Here is a 25,231-nt window from a genome sequence, read left to right as displayed (position 1 = left end):
CGCCGCCCCCGCCGGCCGCCGCCCCCGCCGCGCCCGAGGAGCCCGCCGCCCCGTCCCCCGAGGAGCCCGAGCCGCCCGACGCCCGGCCGCTGCACTTGGCCAAGAAGCAGGAGACGGCGGCCGTGTGCGGGGAGACGGACGAGGAGGCGGGCGAGAGCGGCGGGGAGGGCATCTTCCGGGAGCGCGACGAGTTCGTCATCCGCGCCGAGGACATCCCTTCTCTCAAGGTGAGTCCGCCGCGTCGTGTCTGAAAGCTGGGGCGGGGGGATTCAGCCCCAGAGCGGTGGAGCGTCTGCTGGATGACGGGCCCGGGCGTCCTGAATTCCCAGGCTGATGGGGCGGGAACGTGCGGAGGCCGCGCCGGCCTCTGAGACGTGCGGTGTGTGTCCTGTAAATGAGAGAAAGGGGTTGTTAACGTTTACTGCAGATACTCTGGGTGCTGGGCTTCTAGCAGGGAACAAGGCAGGTGCTCGTCTCAGTGAAGCTTCTAATTGAATCGCACAAGCCAGGGGAGGCAGGCTGCTTTGCAGTGCATGGCATAATGGTGGAAACGTGAGGCGTTGACAAAATGTACCTATGAACACACACACGCGTGTAATCTGTAAATGTAATAGCCGGCGATTGGGGACTGTCAGGCCACATCTTAAACTTTTTGCAGATCGGCCCATTCCCTACTTAAGTGACTCTACTGCAGGGGTTGGCAAACTGGTCTCTGTGGGGCGAATCCAGTCCCCTGCCTCTTTTTATAAATAAAGTTTTATTGGCACACAACCCATGCCCATGAATTTACAAATCCTCTAGGGCTGCTTTCCCCATGCAATGGCAGAGTGAGGTAGTTCAGGCAGAGCTTAGCTGACCCACCAAGCCAAAAAAAATCTTTCTTCTTTTTTTTTAAAATTTATTTGACAGAGAGAGAGACAGCGAGAGAGGGAACACAATCAGGGGGAGTGGGAGAGGGAGAAGCAGGCTTCCTGCTGAGCAGGGAACCTGATGCGGGGCTCGATCCCAGGACCCCGAGATCATGACCTGAGCCGAAGGCAGACGCTTAACGACTGAGCCACCCAGGCAACCCCCCCCCCCAATCTTTCTTATCTGTTCCATTATGGAAAAAGTTTGCTGAGCTCTGCTGTACTGGGTTCATTGGATAGATAGATTTGGATCAGAGGATTAATAGTTATAGGTGTGGGACAAGGGTAGGTGACATTAGATGCTCATGTAAGGTTTGTCCCAGAACATGAGGCTGAGCAAGCGCTTGGTAGGTCAGCAAGCCATTGTCACCTTGATGGTGACACCAAAGACTAGGGCCTTTCTTCATATTAGTCACTTTCATGGACTGAGTATTGACTATGGGGGCCAAGAACATATTTGGCCCTTGATGTACATTATCATGTTTAATTTATTCTCTGGTGGTGTTTCTTCAGATAGAGGTATTGTGGGATGAATTAATTATAAGGTTTAAACAACTATCGTTATGCTTTGCTGCTTCGTATGTTCTGTGAGGTGAAATTAGTGTGTCTTTTGCTGAATGATTTTTAATCCGTCTTATTGTGGAAGAAGCCGAGCAACTAGAATAATGGGACTGTATGTACCCATTACTCAGCTTCCACCATTGTCCCCTCCTGGCTAGTCCTGCGTCCTCTCTGCTCCGGCACATTCTGCCCCCTGCCCTACCCCACCAATTCCAGACATGTTCTGTCATCCATGCCTTGTCATTTTTTTAGCATGGTGGTTGCTTCATCCAAAAGAACATTGATAAAAGGTAATATTAGGGAATTACAAAGGAAAATGCTAGGGTGATTGCTCATGTTCCCAAACCCAACCAGCAATTGTAAAATTCCCTGGTCCCTCCTCCGGCATCCCTCGTGGTTTTTCTCACTTCCAAATGTCTTGTGTACATTATTTCAGTTTTTTGGAAAAAATGTATTTTAGGGAGAGAGTGCACAGTGGGGAGGGGCAGATGGAGAGGGAGAGGAAGAAAGAGAACCTCAGGTAGACTCTGTGCTGTGCACGGAGCCCAACATCGTTGGGGCTTGATCAAGCACGGGCTTGATCTCACGACCCTGAGATCATGACCTGAGCCAAAACCAAGAGTCAGACGCTCAACCAACTGAGCCACCCAGGCGCCCCACATTATTTCATTTTAACTTCGTGACTTTTGAGGCTGATTTGATCCTCAGCTGGGACAGGCGAGGAAGATATTGAATGAACAGCAATGATAGGAGCAACTACCAACTCCTCAGGATGGGATTTGGGACCTATCACAGTCAGAATTCAGAATTTAGCTTGATCTTTTTTTTTCTTTTTTTTTGTTTTTAATTTTCTTTTAAGAGATTTTATTTATTGATTTGACAGAGAGAGCACAAGCAGGGGAAGGGCAGAGGGAGAGGGAGAAGCAGGCTCCCCGCTGAGCAGGGAGTGCAAGGTGGGGCTCAATCCCAGGAACCCCGGGATCATGACTGAGCCGAAGGCAGAAGCTTAACCAACCAAGCCACTCAGATGCCCCTTGTTCTTAATTTTTTTAACGTAAATAAATCTTTTTTTTTTAACTGAGCTTTATGCCCAACATGGGGCTAGAACTCACAACCCTTAGTCAAGAGTCACATGCCCTACTAACTAAGCCAGGCACTCCCCCTTTTTTTCACTTTAATTGTAGTAACCTTTACATACCATGAAGTGTATCATTCTAACCATTTTTAAAGGTACCATTCGGTGGCAATTGAGTATATTCACATTGTTGTGCAGCGTTCACCGCTGTCTCCCAAGTTTTCTCTTTATTTTTTTAAGATTTTTAAAATTTATTTGGGAGAGAGGGAGAGAGCACGAGCGGAGGGAGGGGCAGAGGGAGAGGGAGAAGCAGACTCTGCTGAGCAGGGAGCCCGACGTGGGGCTCGATCCCAGAACCCCAGGATCACGACCTGAGCCGAAGGCAGACGCTTAACCGACTGAGCTCCCAAGGAGCCCCCAAGTTTTGTCTTTATAATCACCTCTCATGATAGGGATTACTCTTCCCGTTTTACAGGGAAGGAAACTGAGGCACCAAGTACTAAAGCAGCCTTCCTAGACTTTGATGGCTCGGGACCCGCACCAGCTCTGTTGGCCCCAGGAGCCTGGGCTCTCAGCACCCGATTCAGCCTTTCCCTGTGTACATTCTTTTTTTTTTTTTTTTTAAAGATTTTTATTTATTTATTTGAGAGAGAGAGAATGAGAGACAGAGAGCATGAGAGGGAGGAGGGTCAGAGGGAGAAGCAGACTCCCTGCCGAGCAGGGAGCCTGATGCGGGACTCGATCCTGGGACTCCAGGATCATGACCTGAGCCGAAGGCAGTCGCTTAACCAACTGAGCCACCCAGGCACCCATTTTTTTTTAATATTTTTTATTTATTTACTTGACAGAGAGACAGCGAGAGAGGGAACAGAAGCAGGGGGAGTGGGAGAGGGAGAAGCAGGCTTCCCGCTGAGTGGAGACCCGGACGTGGGGCTCGATCCCAGGACCCTGGGACCATGGCCTGAGCCAAAGGCAGATGCTTAACAACTAAGCCACCCAGGCGCCCCTCCCTGTGTACATTCTATCAAACGTTGACAATGGCAGTGGTAGATGCAGGGGGGCGCCCAGCACTGGGCCGAAAGAACAGGGCTTTTACAGATGAGGAAGTTCACGTTCAGAGAGAGGGACTCATTCGGTTGGTGGGTGCCGAGCTGGGATTGGAGCCCCAGCCATCCGACACCACCTCCCAGGTGGCATGGGGCCGGGCAAGGACTCACATGCTTAAAATACAACACGAGTGTGCATTACAATGGGGTACACACAGCCCCAGGACTGAACCACTCCTGCAGACATTGGAGACCCGTTGGTGTGCTTGGAGTCAGGGCAGGCTGGCGGCATTGTGGCTGAGAGCCTAGCTTTGGCCTTAACCTGACTGGTTCAAATCTCTGCCACTTCTGGGCTGGGCTGCGGTCGACCCTTCCTGACCATGAATTTCCTCATTTGCAAAATGGGGGTGATCCCGTTAGTACCTTCCTCAGGTAACGGGAGGATCCAGGCATTATAAAGCTCCACGGGACTGTGGGTCACACACAGTAGGTATCCCATACACTTTGCTTTGGTTACTCATCTCCGCAAAGCTTGGCAATTGTTTTTTCTGTGAAGGGCCAGCTAGTAAATTTTTTAGCCTTTACAGGGCACAGGGTCTCTGTTACATCTTCTTGTTTCGTTTTTATGATCCTTTAAAAATTAGGAACCAGGGCGCCTGGGTGGCTCAGTCGTTAAGTGTCTGTCTGCCTGCGGCTCAGGTCAGGATCCCAGGGTCCTGGGATCGAACCCCGCATCGGGCTCCCTCTCCCACCCTCCCTGCTTGTGTTCCCTCTCTCGCTGTGTCTCTCTCTGCCAAATAAATAAATAAAATCTTAAAAAAAATAAATAAAATAAATAAAAAATAAATAAAAATTAGGAACCATTCTTAGCTTATAGATCTGTGAAAAGGGGCAACAGGCCATGGTTTGCTTCAGAACAGTGGTAGTCCAATAGAAATATCATGAGCTGTATACATCATTTTAAGCTTTCTTGTATCCATGCTTAAAAAAAAAGTGAGGGGCGCCCAGCTGGCTCAGTCGGTAGAGCACGTGACTCTTGATCTCAGGGCCTGAGGTCAAGCCCCACATTGGGCGGGGAGACTTCTTAAAAGAAAAAAAGAATAAAAATAAAGTTTAAAAATGGGTGAGACTAGCCACAGGAGTGTATTTTCTTTAACACAGCTTATTAAAAAAAATCATTTTAGCATGTAATCAACACAGAAAAAGCTAACGAGATGTTTTACATTTTTTGCATATCAAGCCTTTGGAATCCTGTGTATTATTTTATACTCGTGGAACATACTCAGGCCAGCCGAATTAGCACAAAGCTGGCCCCCTCTCTACTTCGGCTTCCCCATCTATAAAATGGGACTGATAACATTAACTCCCAGTTCTTGGAGATGTTGAAGATTTAGCAAGATGTAAACGCTGAGCTTGTAAGAGTTTGTTGGGTGGAGAAAAGTAGGGGGAGGGCGGTCCAGGCGGGGGAGCAGGGTGCAAAGTTTGTGTCATGAGCAAACACACGGCACACTTGTGATGTGTAGGGATTCAAGGGGTTGAGTGGCTGGATTGTGAGTGCTGAGCCTGGGAAGGTGAGCAGATGCCAGGTCATGCTGGGGTGAGCTCAATGGGTGCCTGCTTGAGAGTCCACTTTGGGTTTTCTGGAAGCGGGTAGGGCCCCTGGCTAGTAGGATGGTGGCTGGGGAGGTGTCTAGGCCTGATGGCAGTCTGTCTACCACCTTAGTCCTGTGACACTGATTCCCCTGTTAATGGACCATGAAGTTCTTTCTTTCTTTTTCTTTTAAGTAGGCTCCACACCCAGTGTGGAGCCCACTGTGGGTCTTGAACTCACAACCCTGAGATCAAGACCTTAGCTAAGATCAAGAGTCAGATGCTTAATGACCTAGCCACCCAGGCACCCCAAAGCTTTCTTATTATCATCCTGTAGGTGTTTCTAGCTCATTCCCATCCTGCTGCTTACTGCCCTGGTCTCTGCTTCTCAAGAGTTCAGATTCCCAGAAGAGAATCTGATTGGTCCAGCTCAGCATTTGGGCCCAAGATAGGATTAGTGATTTGCGTGTAGATTCGCTGCCCGGTCAGGTCTCCTCCAATCAGCTGTGGCTTCCATTGGGCAGGGGCGGGAGAAGTGGGTGTGGTCCATGATAGGATTCCTGGTTGGAGATGAGGCAAGGATGATGCCAGGGGTTGAGCCCCATGACGGCAGAGAGGAAGAGTGGTTTTGGGAAAGCCACCAAGTTCTGTTGGGGTGTGGTGAGCCAAGGGGCCTGCGTCCAGCTAGAGAATCAGCCAGCGCTTTCGAGGAGGCCGATTGGGTAGTGGAAGAGGCAGAGGGGGTGGTCTTCCCTGGCTGGGAGGGATGCTCTGATGGCTTTCTCACAGGCTTCTGAGAACTAGAATGGGGAAGATCATGTTAACATTGAGAGGCAAAAGCACCCATTTGTGGGGGTGTGGTGGGTACTGCATTTGCAAAAACCTGGAGAATCAGGAAGTCTGGGGTTATCTGCTGAACTTGGAGGGATCTGGAAGGCCTGCTCGGCAGGGACAGGAGAAGAGAAAGGAAACTGAAGCCAAATCTGGCTGTGCCAGATCGTGGAGCCTGCACTAGGGGCCCTGGAAGGTTTTGGAGCAGAGCAGGATGTGGTCCAATTCTTGGGCCTCTGACCTGGCTCCCCAAGGTCACCAGGACGGAGGCCTGGGAACCATATGGTAGCCTGGAGAAAAGGACTTGGGGCCAGGGCACCTGCATCCCTGTCTCATCCTGCCTCTTGTGACTTCAGCCAAGAGCCTTTTTAGACCTCATTCTCATCAGGTTATTGTAGTCCCTTCTTTGCACTCCCCTAGTTGATCTGAGGGACACACAAAATCATGGACGTGCAAACCACTGACCCAAACTAAGAGTAGGCAGTGGATAGCTGGCACACAGACCCAAGTGTTACAGCTGCTGCCAGTGGCAGACATCATTAATTGATCTCAGCACTTCTGCTGAGCCTGGTTCTGCACTATGACCAATCTAATTGGAATTGTCATCTGAATCCTATTTATCACTTGAGTGTGATTTCTTTGAATGTGAGGACTAACTTCCGTTCATCTGTGGGTTATCACAATACCCAGTGCACATTTTCTGCTGTATCTTTTTTTTTTTTTTTGAGATTTTATTTATTAGAGAGCGAGAGAGCAAGAAAGAGAGCGGGGGAAGGAGCAGAGAGAGGGACAAGCAGTCTCCACACTGAGTGTGGAGCCCCATGCGGGGCTGGATCCCACGACCCTGAGATCATGACCTGAGCCAAAACCAAGAGTCAGACGCTCAATGGGTTGAGCCACGCAGGCGTCCCCATCACATTTCCACGCTGTGCCGTGTCATTGCTCAGCCCCCTCACAGAAGACATTGCCCTTCCAGGACTTAGGTGTCGCCTCTTCCAGGAAGCATTCTTGGATTCAGTTTGCATTTGAGGTCCTTCTTTTAGGCTTCCACAGTGTCTGGGGGTCTGCCGTTAGCATGTTTATTACTTGTGTTGTCATTTCTTTTTTTTTAATTAATTTATTTTTTTGAGACAGAGAGAATGAGAGAGAGAGAGCACATGAAAGGGGGGAGGGTCAGAGGGAGAAGCAGGCTCCCTGCCGAGCAGAGAGCCCGATGCGGGACTCGATCCAGGGACTCCAGGATCACGACCTGAGCCGAAGGCAGTCGCTTAACCAACTGAGCCACCCAGGCGCCCTTGTGTTGTCATTTCTTTGGTGTCGTGTCTGGCTCTCCTGCTGCGCCCCTCGCTCTCCCCAAATTAGGCGCTGGGTCTGACCCACATCCTTCAGTTTGCGTTATCCAGCCAGGGGGTCCCACAAGTCTCGGGGTGGGGAGGTTGTCTGAGTGTTGGGGGAGTGGAGATGGGGGGGCCTTCTATCACCGTGTCTTACCCTGTTGTGGAGAGGGGGAAGAATTAAGTGGTCTCAGGTGAGCTGTCACCTGTCTGTTCTTGGCACAAGCCACAGCCTCACCCTGTTTTGTTTATTTGTTTGTCTGCTTTGGTGCTTGGCTGCTTCTGTAATGAGGACCCCACCAAAGGCCCTGTCAGTCTCGTTCACCACTGTCCCCCCCGCCAGCACAGCATCTGGAAAGTGGTGGGTGGGCGCTCAGGAGTTGGCATTACTTTAACTCAACCGGCTTTGTGCCGTAACATTGTAACAACTAAAACTTTGTAGCACAAGAAGGCACAGCTTGTTTGAGAGTCTTGGGTGAGCCTGGGGGTGGGGGAACGTGGCCAGCCTCGAGCCGCCTCCCCAGGGCTGAGAACGTCCTGGGGCCAAGAGAAATGTGCCAGCCAGGGTGCGGTGATACCTGTTGACGACAGTGCCTTTTCTCGAAGCGGGTATCGAGGGAGGATACGGGGCCCGGAATTGGGGGCAGGAAGGGCAGGAGCGAGGGCTGACTTTGCTGGCCTCACTGCACCCCTCCTCAGCTGGCATTGCAGACGGGGCGGGAGCCCCCACCCATCTGGCGAGTGCAGAAGGCCCTGCTGCAGAAATTCACTCCCGAGATCAAGGATGGGCAGCGACAGTTTTGTGCAACCAGTAATGTAAGCCTGCAGAGGGGAATGAGGAGTCGGGGAGGCCTGGTGGGGGGGTGTACTGGGATTCACCTGCCGTCCAGGGGGTGTCCCAAAGGGAGGCTCCACCTCCAGGAGGCTTCTGTGGGGGGCCCCGGGGCAGGGGGGGAGTCTCGGGTGTCGGGCTGCCTGGCTGCGGTAGATGAAGGATTTCCTCGTGTGCCTCTTTCCTTCCATAGTATTTGGGGTATTTTGGGGACGCGAAAAACCGGTATCAGCGCCTTTACGTAAAGTTCCTGGAAAACGTCAACAAGAAGGATTATGTGAGGGTCTGTGCTCGAAAACCCTGGCATCGGCCCCCAGTGCCCGTCAGGTACCCTGGGGGCCAAGGGGCAGGCGGCGGGCGGGGTTGATGGGCACGGGGATGGAACGTTCAAGAGAAGAGGTAGAGGTGGGGAGAGTGGACACAGGGTGGGGGACAGAGACCCAGAGAGAGAGAAAGAGACCCAGGTCTGGGATGGGGGGAGACAGAGGCTCAGAAAAAACAAAGGTCAGGAGAGGAAGCTGGTTCTGTGCTCAGAGCTGTGGGCTTAGATGCAGATCTGCGGAGAATTTGGGTTTCTTCGGGGCTGCTGACTGCATACAGTCCCTTCCACATTCCCTTCCAGGCGCTCTGGGCAGGCCAAGGGCCCCGTGTCTGCTGGGGGCAGCTCTGCACCTCCTCCCAAGGCCCCGGCACCACCTCCTAAGCCCGAAACCCCTGATAAGACGATATGTGAGAAGCCCCCAGAGCAGACGCCTGAGACCCCTGTGCCCGAGCCCCCTGCTCCTGAGAAGCCATCCCCGCCTCGGCCCGTTGAGAAGGAGAAGGAGAAAGAGCGGGTGACACGTGGGGAGCGGCCGCTTCGGGGCGAGCGGAGCGCAGGCGGGCGGCAGACTCGGCCTGAGCGGAGCCTCACCACGGGACAGCCCGCCACCTCCCGGCTGCCCAAGGCCCGGCCCACCAAGGTGAAGGCCGAGCCGCCCCCCAAGAAGAGGAAGAAGTGGCTGAAGGAGGCGGCGGGCAATGCCTCAGCGGGCGGGGGTCCACCAGGCACCTCCTCGGACTCAGAGTCATCCCCGGGAGCACCCAGCGAGGACGGTGAGGCCCTCGGCAGCCACGGGGCGGGTGGGGAGGCATGAGGAAGTGAATCCTGGGCTGAATCAGGAGGAGGCATAGGTGAGCGCAGTCCACAGGGTTCCGGGTAGTGTCGACGAGAGAGCAACGAGAATTCGTAAATTAAAATGATAGCGATATTTGTCAGTCACGTGGCACCTGAGATGGCTGTCTTCTCTAAATTCTGTACCCAAAGTAACTTGTGTGACATTCATAGCAGGCTACAAAGTAGATACCGTTATTTTTAAATTTCTTCTTAAAATTTTTTGAAAAGATTTTATTTATTTTGGGGGGGGGAGAGCACAAGCAGGGGGGAGGGGCGGAGAGAGAGGGAGAAGCCAACTCCCCACTGAGCACGGGCTTGATCTCACATCCTGAGATCATGACCCCAGCCGAAATCGAGAGTCGGATGCCCAACCGACTGAGCCACCCAGTGCCCCAGGGGTAGCCGTTTTAACAGAGACTAAGCGTGCAGGCACTCAGATGAGAGAGTGAGTTCTCTTTCCATCAAAGCCCAACGTAGGGGGCGCCTGGGTGGCTCAGTCGTTAAGCGTCTGCCTTCATTAAGTGTCTGCCTTTGGCTCAGGTGGTGATCCCAGGGTCCTGGGATCGAGCCCCGCATTGGGCTCCCTGCTCTGCGGGAAGCCTGCTTCTCCCTCTGCCACTCCCCCGCTTGTGTTCCCTCTCTCACTGTGTCTCTGTCAAATAAATAAATAAAATCTTAAAAAAAAAAAAAAAAGCCCAATGTAGGTGGTGGTTTCTTAGAAAATAAGAGGCTCTTCTCAAGGTTGTCCAGGGTCTCTGTTTCCTTTCTTCTTGTTGCTGTGCCTTCCACCTGCATGCTGTCCTCAAGCACGTGGTCAGAGGCCGCCCAGCAGCCCCAAAGCCGCAGGCCTGCCAGTGAGAAGGGACTCAGGGACCAAGGAATGGCTGGACCTTCCTTTTAAATTGCCAGATCTGGGCGTGGCCCATATCCTGTCTCTCCTATCCCATTGGGCAGAACTCGGTCACATGGCCACACCTGGCTGCAAGGGAGCCTGGGAAATGTAGTCTTTTAACTGGGCAGGGTGATGTTAAATCAGGCCAGGTGGAAGCTGCAGGTCATGAAGGTGCCACAAGGGAGGAGATTTAGCAAAGGCCCAGATTTGCAAGTCTTTCCTTCTCTGGCCCTTTTCCTTTTTCTTAAACGATTTACAAACTTAAGTTTAATTAACACACCATATAGTTCACCTACTTCAAAATATAAAAATCAGTGGTTTTTAGTGTAGTCCTAGAGTTGTTCATCCATCTTGGCAGTCAATTTTAGAACACTTTCAATACCCCAAAAGAACCCCTGTATGGATTGGTTATCACTCCCCTCTTCTGGACATTATACATAAGCGAATCATACAACATGTAGGCTTTTGTGATTGACATCTTTCACTTAGCGTAACATTTGGGGTTTAGCCGCCTGGTAGGTGTATCAGAACCTCATTCCTTTTTGCGGCTGAATACTATCCCACCGCACGGATAGACCACGTTGTATGGATCCATGCACTAGTTGATGGACTTCTGGGTTGTTTCTACTCTTTAGCTGTTGTGAATAATGTCACTGTGGGCATGCATGGAGAGCTCTGAATTTCCTGAGCGCTGGAAATGGGGGGAACTGAACTCCACCCTCTTCTGGGAGCAGTTCCCCTGCCAAGGGCCAGTATGGGTCTGGGTCTGTCTCCCCTCAGCCCATTCGACCAGGAGTAAGTGGGTGTGACTCATGCTATGAGTGGGTGTGACTCATGCTAGCTGACCTTAAGGCTTCCCTCAGCCCAGGAACCCTCAGAACTAACCCTCTTCCTTGTCTGAGAGTGGTGACCCTCCGTATGCCAGAAGCTGACTCTCTTTCCTTAAATTCGTAATAGAAGTTCTAGAAAGACACTGTGTGACTGTCTTCTCTCTTCCTCTAGTCCACTTCCATTTGGCTTCCTGAGCCCCGTTCTGCACTTATTTATTGAGTACCTACTTCGTGCCACAAACGAGGTTCCAGCAGTGAACAGAATAAACAAAAATATGTATCCTCATGGGAGCTTACAGTCTAGCTGGGGGAGTCCATCAGATAAACACGTTATGTAACAGAACACAAAACAATGTGAAAAATGGTCAGTGTAAGGCTGGCCAGGCTTAAAGGCAGTTAAGAAAAGCACTTCCGGTACAGAGGCTCCAGGTGGTATAGAGGGGGGTGTTTTCAGGGGATGGGGGAGTTGGGGAAGGCTTCTGGAAATGACATTGGAACAGACACCCGAGTGCAACAGGGTTGGGGTTGGGTGACCGGGAGAGAGAACATTCCAGGCTGGGCGTGTCTGGGGATCAGGAAGGAGGCCAGTGGCTAGAGCGAGTGAGTAAGAGGAGAGGGTGAGAAGTGAGGGCAGAGAAGGAACAGGACCAGATCTTGGAGGGACAGGAGGCCTGGAGCTTTGTGGTCCCACTGAAAGGATTTTACTGTGAGCGAGACAAGAGCCATAGGAGGGTTTGGGCCAAGGCCTGGTGGGGTCTGACTGCCACTGCCACAAGTGGTCACTCCGGTCCTTGAAACGGCTGTCACCAAGGACCCTCCACGTGGATAAGTCAAATGGATATTTCTCATGCCACTTCCTGAGGGATATTTTAGGGCCGTTCATGGCTGTCCTGCTTCTTTTTTCTCCCTGATGTTCCTTCTTGGGTTTCATGTGAGTGTCCCTCAAGTCCTGACCTTGGCCTTGTGGCTTCACCTCTCACTTGGCAGGCCCAGCTTCCCAGTAGTTTCTTCCCCCTGGCCCCCATCCAGGCTTCCCCCAAACCCCCTCCCTTCAGATCACACTGAGTTCCTTGTCCTAATTTCCATAGCTCAGGGGCAGCCCCACTGGCTTCTCAGTCAGCAGGCCAGATCTCCAGGCACACAAGCCTTTGCTCCCTCACCTCCAAAGCTGGGAAGTCCCCAGCTCTGGCCCTCCCGTTCTCCTGCTCCTCCATTTCTGAATCCTGTCCCTATGGCCCTGCAACATCCTCATCCTTTCTTACATGGTCCATTACCCTGGCCTCTGGTATCAGCCCTCTGATCCATCCCCTACATGGCCTCAGAGGGGTCTTTCTACACTTAACCCTTGCCCCTCCCCTGCTCACACCTCTTCCATGTCTTCCTAGTACCCACCACAGGTTTGGGGACAACAGGTGGACGAGGCCCCTATCCTCTTCACCTCCCACCTCCTCCCACAGTCTTGCCCTTTGTGATCTGATCTCTCCGAGTGGCTTCACTGGTTTGGAAACCCAATTATGGTGCTGCTTTAGACTTTATTGAAGCTACACTGAACTAGTCAAACATGAAGCTCACTGGCCTGGAATGCTTTTTTCCCCATCAGTCAAGATTTAGCTCTTGGGTGACCTTGAACCAGCCTTTCCTGGCTTGCCAGGCTGAACTCCTTACCATCAACGCCCGTGACGCCCACCCTTAGAGCATACTGGGCTGGGACACGTTGGTCTCCAGCGGACTCAGAGCTCCCAGAGAACAGGGATTTCTCTCCGGCCCCGGTACTTAGAACATTGTCTGCCACCCAGGCGGCCTCAGATGAAGTTGGAATCATGAGCTCGTGTCCCATTCTCCGCCCCCCCCCCCCCCCCCCCCAGAGCGGGCAGTCCCCGGGCGTCTGCTGAAGACCCGGGCGATGCGGGAGATGTACCGGAGCTACGTGGAGATGTTGGTGAGCACAGCACTCGACCCAGACATGATCCAGGCCCTGGAGGACACCCACGGTGAGCCGAGGCCTGGGGAAGGAGGTTCCCCGACTCCTCCTCTGAGCCCCGCCCCCCCCGCAAGGTGGGGCTTCCGCTCCTCTGACGCCCCCTCCTGGTCTCGCAGATGAGCTGTACCTGCCGCCCATGCGGAAGATCGATGGCCTCCTCAATGAGCACAAGAAGAAAGTCTTGAAGCGGCTGTCACTGAGCCCAGCCCTGCAGGTGCTTGTGGGCCTGGGCAGGAGGGGTCTGGGACCCAGCGGTCGGGCATGGGAGCGATGGGTACAAGTCCGCCACGGCCGTGCCCGCAGAGCATCGGGCCCTGGAGGGGGCAACCACTGGAAGGGTATGGCTTGGCCAGGGGCAGAGTTGAGGGCGGGGCTCCCGCAGGAGAGGGTCTCTGCAGACCTAGATGGCAGGGACTTGATGGGTGTGGAGAGGTCGTCGCGAAGGTCAGGGCTGGGCAGCTGGGAAAGCCCAGCAGAGTTTATGGAGTGCAGGTTTGGCGATAACAGGTGGACGAGGCCTTGCTGGGGAACGGTGGTAAGCGGATTCTGATGGCCTCTCTGTCGTAAACACGAGCTTCTTAGCATCTCAGCCTTCACTATTAAGTCATCTGTATGATTGCCCTGTCTGGAATAGCCAAGGTCTCGGGGATGGAATATTCGGGCAGCTCTGAAAATTCTGATGGGGATCGTTGTGTGGGGCTGAGAATTTGGGGGTAGAATGTTAGGGCAACAGAATTCTGGGATGGAATGTTAGTCTGGCGGTAAAATGGGCGGATATTGGTCTGGTTCAGAAAATTCTTGGTGGGATGTTAGTCTCTCAGACGATACGGTTCTAGCACTCTGGGTGGGATGTTAGGGTAACTGAGAATTCTGGGATTGAGAGTTAGTCTGGCTCTGAGAGATCTGGGTAGGATTTATGCCAGGGTTTAAATTTCCACAGTAGAATATTAGGATAAGTCTGGGAATTATGGGATGGAGTATTAGTCTGGTTTTAGCATTCTGGGCTGGAGTGTCAGCCTGGCACTGGGGATTCTGGATTTTAGGATACCTCAAAATTTTGAGTAAGATGTTAGGCTGGGGCTGAGAATCCCGAGTGGAATATTAGGGGTCTCTGAGAATCTTGGGTGGGCCACAAAGCACATTATAAGGGTCACCAGACAGGCCTAGACTCCTCTGTTCTTTGAGAGAGCCAAGATTCCAGAATATCTCCTGATCTGCAGTGTGAGGGAAACTGAGGCATCTGACAACTCGGGGGTCTGAGAACTGAGTGGTGGGTTTGGAGAGTGTGGGTCCAGGGGGACGTCCCACTGACCGGTCGGCTTCCCGCAGGACGCCCTGCACACGTTCCCCCAGCTGCAAGTGGAGCAGAGCGGGGAGGGCTCCCCTGAGGAGGGCGCCGTGCGGCTGCGGCCGGCTGGGGAACCCTACAACCGCAAGACGCTCAGCAAACTCAAGAGGAGCGTGGTCCGAGCCCAGGTGGGGCCGGGGATGGGCGGGCGGTGTGGACGCCTGGGGAGAGGAGCTGCCCCGCACTGGGCAGTGGGGTGAGGCTTCTCCGCTCCATCTGTCCAGGAGTTCAAAGTTGAGCTGGACAAGTCGGGATATTACACACTCTACCACTCACTCCACCACTATAAGTACCACACCTTCCTGCGCTGCCGGGACCAGGTAAGCCCACCCGCGGCGCGTCTCGCCCTGGGCTTCTGCCCCACAGGCTCTGCTCTGGACCCCAGCCCGTCCTCCCTCAGACCCAGGAGTCCTGATCCCCAGCCCCTCCTCCCTCAGACCCAGGGGTCTGGCTCTCCCAGCACCCCCTTTCCCTGGAATATTGATCCCTAGACCTCCAGGCCCTGGTGGCCACCCACCCCAGCTCCCTGTTTAACGCCCTGCAGACCCTGGCCATCGAGGGCGGTGCTGAGGACCTGGGTCAGGAGGAGGTGGTCCAGCAGTGCATGAGGAACCAGCCGTGGCTGGAACAGCTCTTCGACTCCTTCAGCGACCTGCTGGCCCAAGCACAGGCCCACAGCCGCTGCGGGTGACCCCGCCCAGCCTGGGGGAGCCACCTCTTCCATGAACAGAGAATTGGGACAGAACTGTGTCCTCAGGAGCTAATCCCCTGGGCCCCGTCGCCAGGGAAGGGGGGGGTCTTTGGTCAGGGTGTGCCCATGGTCCCCCCACAGGGCAGGGTTCAAAGTTCGACTCCTCCCCTCTCCCACGCCCCCTCCACTCCCTCCCCAGCCCTCCCACTGTCCGGTGTACAGAGAAATTATTTATATATATGTATAAATGTCTATTTAGTAACGGTTTCCCTCCCCACCTTGTCCCAATCCTCTCTCCACAGCCATAGCCCCGCCCCCTCCACCTTGTACATAATGTATAGGAAAAGTCTATGTATGGTTGAGGGGGGCGGGGTGGCTTCAGAGAGCTGGGGGACCCCCTCCCCCCCCAACCCCCCCCTCACAGGCCAAGATCTTTGCTAAAGGCCATTCCCTCCCCAGGGCATTCGGCATCGGGTGGGAGGGGGAAAACGCATCTTGTTAATTATTTTTAATCTTATTTATTGTACATACCTGGGGCGGGGGGCTGGGGAGGTGGAGGGGGGAGAAGGGTCCCCTCCCTTTGGCCCTCCCGTTCCTTTTCTACTGCGATTGTCTGTGTCTGCCCCCCCCCCCCCGCCACCGCCCCATCCCCTTGTCTTCTGGATGTGGTTCTATTTTTTATCTGTCTCCTCTCCCCTCCCCCCCCCCAACTCCTCTGCTCCTACCTCCCGACCACCCTTTGTCTCTTGCTCTTTCTTGGGCTTCTGTACAACTCAACTTGTATACACTGTGTACACACAACCAGCCAAACGAAAACCCAACAGCAAACACTTTATCGGCCGGCTGGAGTGCCTCTGTCCTGCGGCGGCTGGGGGGCCCCAGGGGTGGCAGAGGCAGATAGGGTCTGGAACGGGAACTTGGCTTCTCTGGAGCCCCTGGAAGCAGCCGGGCTGGGTCGTTGTATGCGTTACGTCTCACTGTGTGAAATTAGCCGCTCCCCCCTCCCCGGCCCCAAAATTTAGTGACTTAAAACAAATGTTTATCCTCTGGTTTCTGAGGATGAGGAACAGGGGAGCAGGTCAGCTGGGTGGTCCTGTCCCAGGGTCTGCTGTGAGGGTCCACTCAAGTCAGCCAGAGCAGCAGCCCTCCAGGGATTGATGGGTTGTAGGACCTACTTTCAAGGTGGCTCACTTTTATTTATTTTTTTTAAGATTTTATTTATTTGAGAGAGAGCACGAGAGAGAGGGGAGTGAGGGGCAGAAGGAGAAGCAGACTCCGCGCTGAGCAGGGAGCCCCACGCAGGGCTTGATCCCAGAACCCCGGGATCATGACCTGAGCCAAAGGCAGATGCTTAACCGACTGAGCCACCCAGGCGCCCCCAAGGTGGCTCACTTTTAAGGTGTGCAGATTGGCTGCGGGCTGGAGGCCTCAGTTCCTTGCCATGTGGACCTTGCCATGGGGTACCTTGAGTGTCTGCACACCATGGCAGTCGGCTACCCCCAGAGCAGGGGATCCCAGGGAGAGAGCAAGGAAGAAGCCTTGCAGTTTTCTGTCCTAACACACCATTGCTTCCTACATACTGTTCATGGGAAGGGAGTCCTTGCACCCAGTACCCACTCAAAGGGGGATTCAGCTCTGTTTCAAGGAGGGAAAAGCACAGGAATTTTTCGGTGTTGTTTTTTGTTTTTTTTTTTAAGATTTTATTTATTTGCGCGAGAGAGAACGAGAGACAGAGAGCATGAGAGGGAGTGAGAGGGAGGAGGGTCAGAGGGAGAAGCAGACTCCCCACCGAGCAGGGAGCCCGATGCGGGATTCGATCCCGGGACTCCAGGATCATGACCTGAGCCGAAGGCAGTTGCTTAACCGGCTGTGCCAGGTGTCAGGAGTTGACCAGCTTTTTCTTGGCTGCCTAATGTGGACTCGAGGGTGGATCTCTTGTGTTCTTGAACCCTGGAACTACAAGGTCACGAGCAGACGGCAGTTGAGATGTGGATAGATTGCTGTGTTCTCGAGACTTGCTGCTTAAAGTGTGATCTGCTGCCCTTGGGAGTCTGTCTGTTTCCCCCCCCACACACCAGAGCTTGTAGAAATGTAGACTCCAGGCCTGAGTCTCAGATCTGCTGAGTCAGAACCCACTTTTTAGTAAGATCCTGGGAGGATTCTAATACACACTCAAGTTTGAGGAGCAGCGTTCTAAAATAAGACTTAACAATTTGGAGGTCAACTGGAACCCAGCGTGTAAGAAGTGAGTAAGCCGTTGTCACTTGAGAGCCCAGACCCTTGTCAAGAATGGACTATTGGTATTCTAGAACCCTGGCTTCAGCACTGATGGTAGTTGGTCAGTAGGTACTAATCCGGTGTGAGATTTAAGGGTAGACCATCCGCATTCTAGATAGATTCCCTTCCTGGTGAAATTGAGGAAGAGCCCCTGTTGTTCTATAACCTTGGATATTGTCTAGACCATCACCAATGTGAACGACTCCAGAATCCTGGTTTTACAGTAACATTTAAGGATCTTAATGGGAGAGTCAGTGATGGTCCATGGGCTTTCTAGAATCAAGGGAGTTCGGAGGGGTGAGGATGGACCTTGGTGTCCTCGTACCATGGCCTGTGGCACATTGGGGTGCAGCCTCTGAGAGGCGGTGGCACGTTCAAGTCTCTGGGCTGGTATGTCCAGTTGGAGCCAAAGGTTCCACGATCAGCGTTGCCTCAGATAGGAGCTCTGCTAGGGAAAGTGGGTGGATTGTTCAGCAGGTGGGCTGCAGGGCAGCATCCTCCCTTTGGGGGCGGGATGACCTTGTGGTTGGATTTTGGAAGTCAACTGCCCAAACTTGGATCTCCGCTCCAGCACTTAACCAGGTGAGTTGGATACCAGCCCGAATCCTCAGCTTTGTCGTTCGTAAAAATGGGCTTTTGTCGAGATGAAGGAAAACCGAATGTCTGAAGCACTTAGCGCCCGTTACCCATAACAGGAGGCCCCAAGAGGATTGTTGGAGGTCCAAGAGATGGCAGAAGGGGGAGAGGGTGGCAAGGATGTTTTAAGAGTGACATCAGAACCCCGAGAGACTTTGAATCGTCGGCAGGGCCCGCCAGAGCCTCGGGGAGGACAGGAACCAGAGAGGCGCACACATACCTAGGGAGATGCCAAGGAGGCCACGCCAGCCTCTTCACTGTTGCCTGATGAGCTGGGGATAGGAGGTGCTCGCAAACCATCCAAAAATGGCCTGCCAGTTGTCGTGTGGGTTTGTGTGTGTGCTTTTTTCTCTGGGTAAGCGGTAGCTTTTGTCACCTCTGCAAAGCACATCGTTGTCCTTAAAGAAGCAGGGTGTCCTAGGCAAGAACTTGGTGCTGATAGACAATGCAAAAAAGACTAAGGCTTGCTAGGGCTGTGATGATGGGGACCCAGGGAGGGAGAAATCGGCATAGGTCTCCACAGACTCCCAAGAGTGCCTCACCTCCGGCTGGGGTTAGGTAGAGAGGTCAGACCTGGTCTGGAAAGTGATAGAACCCGCCCCCCCACCCCCTTCCCTCCTTGTCCGGCAGGGCTTGGGTCCCCGGTGAGCTGAGGTCCTGGGGGAGGGAGTGAACCTGCAACACAATACTTGGAGCCATGCTTATTCCCAGGGCGGAAGGTTGAACACAGGCCAAGGATTCTGTGATAATGAAACCCGGAAAGGGATATTTAGCTAATCATTGTTCTAATCTGGAATACAGAGGGACATTCATGGTTCTGGGGCAGGAGAACAGTAGGGCCCCCGTCACTGATAGAGAGCACTTAGTATACTCCAAATGCTGTTTGTCTTCTGGGTGCAGATTGGTTCCTAAAGGCCTCTGGGAAGTAGCGCTGTGATCGCCCCCATTCTACAGCTGGGAAGACAGAGGCACTTGCCCAACAGCTCTTGAGTAAAGGCGGCAGAGCGGCTGCCAGGGGCCATCATCTACCCTCGAACCAGGAGTGGGTTCTGGGGTGGGTGGGAGGGGAGCCGTTTGGGACCGGGGGCCCAGAGGTTCTGTCCAAACGTAGCAGACACGGGGGTAGGAGGAGTAGATCATTGATTGGTGACAGTTGCAGGTGGAGATCAAAGTTCCAAGGCACGGGGACTGAGGCTGAGGTTTCTGGCCTGCTGTGTTGACTAGGTGTTGGGGTTCAGGGATGCCTGTCAGGCTTGGGAGGTGGGCGAGGGGTGGTCTCCCAGTCTGGCGCCAGCATTCCAGGTTAGCAAGTACGCTGCAGAATTGGTCCAGGGTGGACTGTGGGGGTAACCCAAGCGTTCCCAGACAAGCCAGTTAGCAACTGTTTGGGGGTGGCCTTAAGAAGACCCACACGTCAGCCCTTCCCAGGAGAGAGGCTCAGGTGGAATGTGTCTACACTGGCCCCAAGTTGGATTAAGACTTTGCACTCAGCTGTCAGCGCAATTGGGAACTTTCTGGAAATGAGAACTTGCCAGCCAGCCTCTTGGACGCCATTCCGCCCACCTTGTCCCTTCACCCTCCTGTAGCCAACAGGTCTTTCTCAATATATATTGGAGGTGGGAAGGGGGCAAGCAGGGGTTGTAGCAGGGGCCTGTTTCCAAGATCCTGGGAGCCTTCTGGAACACCACTATCCAATAAATTTAAATGGCCACATGTAGCTTCTGGCTACCTTACTGCAGTTCTAGAACTTTACAGCAAAGAAAAAAAATTTAGATGTCAAACCCCATCCCAGCAAAATGCCCACCCAAACACAAAAGGGCAGAATGCCCCCCACCCTTGAAGGCGAAGCAGGGGTCCAGACACCTGGCTTGGCTCATTCTCTGGCACAGCCCACCCCCTCCTCCCCACCAAGCAAAGAGTTCTAGATCCGATGGTGGCAGGTGGAGTGAGGCTTTTACCTGTGTGTGCCCTGAGTTCACCCACCGCCCTGGAGCCCTTTTCCCTTTTCAAGAAGCACTTTCTGACATTGGCAGTGATGTTTATTTCCCTGGGAGTGGAGAGGGGATTATATACAGCAGTGACCCGGATGCCCGGGAGCTCCTCACCCCAATAAGGGGCTTGGGTGGGGAAGGGAGGCATTGGCAGAAGGCACACAGTGGCAATGTCCTGGAGGAGGCCAGGAATTCCGGATGGGGGTGTAGTGTATCCTGGGAAACCCAGATGGGAAAACAGGGTCGGTGAGCGCTGCTGGTCCCCAGAGCTCATGCTGGTTGCTCCTCTCTCACCCCCCGGGGCTACAGGAGGACGCAGGGGCAGCCTCCGTCTTTCTTCCTGGGGGCACTGGGTGGGCTGGGCGGGAGCTCTTGTTCCTGATACTTCCTGTGGGAAGAAGCTGGTGAGTTTGGGTCTCGGGCTGGGGACAAGGACAACGAGAAGGGCGCTCTGCTCACCGGACGGCCCGCACCAGCTGCTCGAAGGCCTCGTCCACGTTGAGACGCAACTTGGCTGAGGCCTCGAAGTAGGCCACGTGGTGGGAGGCACCAAAGGCAGAGGCTTCAGATCGGGGCACCTGGGAGGGGGACAGCGGGAGGAGTCAGGTGTCTGTACTCAGGGTGGGGCCTAACCATGGCAGGCAGAAAGACACACTATGCTCTAATGGGGGTGACCTAGTGTGGGGGTCAAGTGAAGAGGAAAAGTTCTAAGGAGATCATGGGGAACATGCCAAGAGGGCTTGGCTCCATTAAGTAAGGAGTCAGGGAAGGCTCTGCAGACGTTTGCCCTTCTGAACATCAGATGACTGAGTTCCTCCTGCAGAGAAATCAGGGTATTCCCTGCAAAGTCCTGAGCAAAGCTCAGAGGGCTGGAAACCCCCAAAGGCTTAATCGGAAAGTTGAGTTCTGTGTGGAAATCACAGACACTCTGTGTATAGGAAGTGGTGAGAGCAGAGAAAGGAAGGGACAAGACATGGTGGGAATTAAGTGTCAAGTGCAGGAGCTGGAGTTCTCGGGGGGGGGAGAGTGTCCCAGACCTGGCGCTGTGTCTCCAGATCTGCCTTGTTCCCAACCAACACGATGGGGAAATCGTCTCGGTCCTTGACTCGGAGGATCTGCGTGAAAAGCTTGCCCACCTCGTTGAAACTGCAGATGAAGCCAGAGGCCTGAGGTCTAGCCAGCAGCTCGGCCCCAGTCCGCCCTGCTCGGCCACCCTCGGCTCCTCTCACCTCTGCCGGTCGTTAATGGCAAACACCAGCAGGAAACCGTGGCCAGCGCGCATGTACTGCTCCCGCATGGCACCGAACTCCTCCTGGCCTGCTGTGTCCAGGACTGCAGACAGGGGGAGAGGGGCCGCTGTGGGGATGAGGCTCCCTGCCCCCCAGCCGCTCCTGGGAGCCCTCAGCCCCACCACCATCCCCCCATCCACTCCCTGCCGCCCTCACTGTCCAGCCGGGCTGGAACACCATCCACCGTGCAGATCTTCGTATAGGAGTCTTCAATGGTGGGGTCGTAGTCAGACACAAAGTAGGACTGGTGGGACAGGGAGAAGACACTGTTACCACGGTTCCTGCAGTGCCCCAGGAGAGGTGATGTAGCCCTGCCCCTGGGCTCTGCCTCCCCCACTTCTTTCTGGGTCCCTGCTCCCCTCTCTGCGGATCTCTGTCCTTTCCTCCCACCCTACCTAGTCTCCTTTCTCCGAGTCTCTCCTGGTCCTCTCTCTTTCTGGTATCAAGTACATCTCCCACATGGTGATTACATCCTGGCTGTGCGGCATTCAACAAATCACTTCCCCTCTCTGAACCTCAATTTCCTCATTTGGAAAATAAGGATAAAAATAGGACTACACTTAATCCAGCGTTTGTGAGATTCGGGGGAAATCCCTGTTAAGCATTTAGCGTATAGCTTGGATATAGTAGGTGCTCAGTTATTGGGACTATTACTGTATCTGAATAGCTGCCTGTTTATATCTCTCCCTCCTCCTCCTCTTCCCTCCTTTTTTCTCCTCCTTCCTCCTCCTCCCTCTCTCCCTCCTTCTCCGGCAGCTTCTAGTGTCTCCTCCCAGGGGAAGGTCCCAGTTCCAATCCAGCAGCAGAGAAGCTGCCCCGCCCGCAGGCTGGGCCCCTCCCTTCCTGCCTGGGTCAGGCTAGCCTCCAGCCAGGCCTTTGGCCAGCTTTGGGTCTGCCCCTGGGTGCAAGGGGCCCAGGGCCGGGGCCTTTTTCTTTATAGGCAGGGGCTCCCATGCAGGCACTGGCTGGGGTCTCTTGAGGGGTCTGGGGCCCAGGGCCCTCTGCAGTAGCATCTCAGAAGCAGACACCTTTCTAAGGTTTCTCTAAGGTGGGAGGGTTTCCCTTGGGAATGGGCTGGAGGTTTCCTGGGCAGGGGTGGATTTTCAGGGGAGAAGGGGTGATCTGGTAGCTGGGGGTCTGAGAGCTGCATCCCATCTGTTAGGGGAGAGGTGCTTGGTGAGGGCTTGTCCTGGAGGGAGGGTGCAGGGACTGCGCCATGGGGGGATTACGGGCGTGTCTTCAGAACACAGCTGGAGAATTTTGGGGTGAGAGCTGGGGAGAGCCCCAAGGTGCACATTTGGGAGGTTTATCATAGAATATAGGTACGTGTCTAGAGAGTCTCAGACACCCTGAGATGCATTTATAGGGTCAGAGAAACTCCTAAAGAGTGGGTCTCTCTGGGGGTGTCAAGAATCTGGGGGCTTCTTCATGGAGGTGATCTGGGGGCTAGCCGAGGTTTCTGAGAGGTGCTCAAGGAGTTAGAGTGGAAGAAAACTCAACATGGAGGAGTGGGTGATTTTCCCTGGGGGAGGGTGGAGGTCTGGGTCTGGTGGGATGGGCGATCCCCAGGACAGGACATGTGGTCTTAAGAATTCTCTGGAATGGCCAAAAGGCAGGATCTTTCTGAAATCTCTTGGGTCTGAGGGTGCCTCTCTCAGGACCAGATGGTACTGGATGGGCCCCAGGCAAAGTCTGGGCACAATTTCTAGATTCTGGGGGAGGTAAGTATCTAGACTAGGGTAATCTCCCAGTTAGGTTTTGGGTAGCTCAGAAGGGAATCTGGGATCTGGGGAGATGGGGCTCAGGGTAGGGGGAAGTGACACCTGGGGGTGGGGGCCTATGAGAATGCTTAGGGTCTAAATGGGGTGACTTCTGGATTTAGGGTGCTCCCAGGAGGTGCTCAGGGTCAAGTCAGCAGGGAAGCGGGGTATTGGGTACTGGGAGGAGGGATGGTGGGTCTCAGGATGCGAGTATAGGTCCCTTGTGTAGGGGGTGGAGGTACTGGAGGGGGGGCTCAGGGTCACAATCTGAGAGGATTTTTTAAGATCAGAAGGTCTCATAGGAGGGTCTCAGTGATGGATCGAGGGGGAAATCGGGGTCTCAGGGATCTCCCGAAGGGCTCAGTTCTAGGTCCCGGGGGCACCCCCCCCGGGGTGAGGGCCCACTACCTGGATGAACTGGATGGTCAGCGCGCTCTTGCCCACGCCGCCGCCGCCCACGACCACCAGCTTGTGTGTCTCGCTGGGTGGGGGGTCCCCGGGCCCCGGCCCCCCGCCCCGGGGCCGCCCCCGCCCTGTCCCGGACGCCGCCCCGCTGCTCATGTCGCCACCGCTGCCGCCGCTACCGCCTTGGGGGGAGCCGGGCGGGGCCTAGGGGCGGGCCCCGCTAATAAGACTACTGCATAATCATGAGCTCGGGAGAGAAGGACTGGAGTCTCGGGACACTTAGGAGGCAAGGCCAGGGAAAAGGAGGAGCTATGCTAATAAGGGAAGGGGAAAAGCTTTCGTTGTGAAGGGGAATTCCGAAAGGGGCGGGAATATGCTAATATCAGGACTATGCTCACCCCGCGCTGCGCCACGCGCTCTCGGCTGGCGGGCCGTCCGTGGGCGGGGCTATGCTAACAAGAGCTCTCGCTCTTTCGGCAGACGGGTCCGGAAAATCGTTCGGGGAGGTGCTATGCAAATGAGGATCCCCAAGACACGGCTTCTCAGGGCACCATCCCTGAGGCCTCGTTTTAGTAGGCGGGGCTCATCGACTCGCGCGCGGCCGTATATAGGCGCGCTCGGAGGAAGGAGCCGGTCTTGAGGGGAAGCTCCACCTCCGTCCTGGGATCCTAGCCAAACTTCCGACCCGCGCGTCTAGGCTGGGAGCTGGAGTCTCCGCCCGCTAAGGGACCCAGGCTTCCGGTTCCCGGAGTCCCAGCCAAGCGGAAGACAGACTGGGAGGGGAGATGGGGCCCTGGAGGGGGACAGCGGGGTAACGGGACAGGGAGGGGCCGTGAGATCACTGCATTCCTAATCCCTGAGCCAGCTCCCCCAAACCGGGGTGGCTGGGTCATCACTGAAGGGCCTAGGGCCAGGATTTCTGGATCTTGAAGGAGGAGGAAGCTGAGGGCCCAGACTCCGGGGTCTCTCGGAGAGAATGAGACTGGAGGCCTGGATTCCAGGGAATCAGGGAGTCTTTACTACTAGGTTCCGTAAAGGAGGGAGCTGGGGCCTGGACTCTTGAGTCCAGGGGTTGGTGGGGCCGGGGATTCAGAAATCTGGATCTGAGGGAATTCGGATTGGGAACCCGAACACTTGTGTCTGTGTGAAATACGAGCTTGAGACCAGGAATGGAAGGATGGAGGAAGAATGGGCATGAGGGCCCGACTCCTGCTTGTGAGGAAGGAGGGGTCGAACTCCCAAGTTCCAGGGAGGAGGAAAAAGGGAGTCCGGACTCCTGCTGAGAGGAAATCGAATTTGGATTTTTCCATCCTAAATGAGGAGGAGGTTGTAGGGTCGGGCTCGTTGGTTCTAAATTTAGAGGGGACTTAGGAGACCGGGATATTCTGGGATCCCCAGAAGCTGGGCGGCGCAACCCCCAGTCAGTCCAGCTTTTCTACCGCCCACTTTTCGGAACTACAATTCCCTTGCAGCGGCCCTGTTCAGTGCTCTCGCGTCACTTCCGGTTCCGCAGCTCTCTCCGCGCGCGCGCAGGGCGCCGTGGGGCCTTGTCGCGGGCTACCGCAACCCCGCCCCCTTCACCTCTCACCTCCATGCTGTCCCCGCGCGACGGAGGCGACGCGCGGACTACGCCTCCCGGCGTCCGTTGCTCGCGCCCCTTCCTGTGTGCCCCCATTGACTTCTGGGAAACTGAGTCCAGAGACTTCCCACGAGCCTTCACGGCACCGTGCTCGGTACTTGAAGTCCCGGCAAGCTCGGCGGCGTTTTAGCTCCGCCCCTCTCCTCCCTCTGCTCGCGA

General features: G+C 54.6%; 2 protein-coding genes across 3 annotated transcripts in view; one reads left to right on the top strand and one right to left on the bottom strand.

Annotated features, from left to right (window-relative positions):
* PRR12 (proline rich 12) overlaps positions 1 to 15,695 on the top strand; it is a 25,836-nt gene extending 10,141 nt beyond the window's left edge. The window contains 9 exon segments of the mRNA XM_044922274.1: positions 1 to 227; positions 8,045 to 8,161; positions 8,371 to 8,504; positions 8,800 to 9,272; positions 12,921 to 13,046; positions 13,153 to 13,250; positions 14,366 to 14,512; positions 14,609 to 14,704; positions 14,929 to 15,695. The exon segment at positions 1 to 227 is cut by the window's left edge and continues 26 nt beyond it. Of these exon segments, the coding sequence (XP_044778209.1) occupies positions 1 to 227; positions 8,045 to 8,161; positions 8,371 to 8,504; positions 8,800 to 9,272; positions 12,921 to 13,046; positions 13,153 to 13,250; positions 14,366 to 14,512; positions 14,609 to 14,704; positions 14,929 to 15,075 (1,565 nt within the window). The 3' untranslated portion in view covers positions 15,076 to 15,695.
* A 4,314-nt stretch (positions 15,696 to 20,009) lies between these two features.
* On the bottom strand, positions 20,010 to 25,063 carry RRAS (RAS related). Of its 2 annotated transcripts, none has more exons than XM_021681286.1 (6): positions 23,437 to 23,687; positions 21,425 to 21,512; positions 21,209 to 21,311; positions 21,017 to 21,125; positions 20,439 to 20,557; positions 20,010 to 20,367 (listed from the first exon to the last, which is right to left on the bottom strand). In XM_021681286.1, exons 1-6 carry the CDS (start codon positions 23,587 to 23,589, stop codon positions 20,283 to 20,285), a joined length of 657 nt encoding a protein of 218 aa, XP_021536961.1. In that variant the 5' UTR covers positions 23,590 to 23,687; the 3' UTR covers positions 20,010 to 20,282. The 2 variants fall into 2 exon arrangements, with proteins under 2 accessions (XP_021536961.1, XP_021536962.2); XM_021681287.2 differs by lacking the exon at positions 23,437 to 23,687 and adding an exon at positions 25,022 to 25,063 and having other exon boundaries at positions 20,022 to 20,367.
* Between the last annotated feature and the right edge of the window lie 168 nt (positions 25,064 to 25,231).

The sequence above is a fragment of the Neomonachus schauinslandi genome, chromosome 16, assembly GCF_002201575.2.
Source record: "Neomonachus schauinslandi chromosome 16, ASM220157v2, whole genome shotgun sequence".
Taxonomy (NCBI): Eukaryota; Metazoa; Chordata; class Mammalia; order Carnivora; family Phocidae; genus Neomonachus; species Neomonachus schauinslandi.
The sequence above is the reverse complement of the archived record's forward strand: the minus strand, read 5'-3'. Positions and strand labels throughout refer to the sequence as shown.

Coding starts and splice junctions, on each gene's coding strand:
- RRAS (XM_021681286.1), bottom strand. CDS start 23,589: ATGAGCAGCGGGGCGGCGTCCGGGACAGGGCGGGGGCGGCCCCGGGGC. Junction 21,312..21,424: donor TGTTCCAGCCCGGCTGGACA/GTGAGGGCGGCA, acceptor CCCTGTCTGCAG/TCCTGGACACAGCAGGCCAG. Junction 20,558..21,016: donor ATCTGGAGACACAGCGCCAG/GTCTGGGACACT, acceptor TCCCCCTCCCAG/GTGCCCCGATCTGAAGCCTC.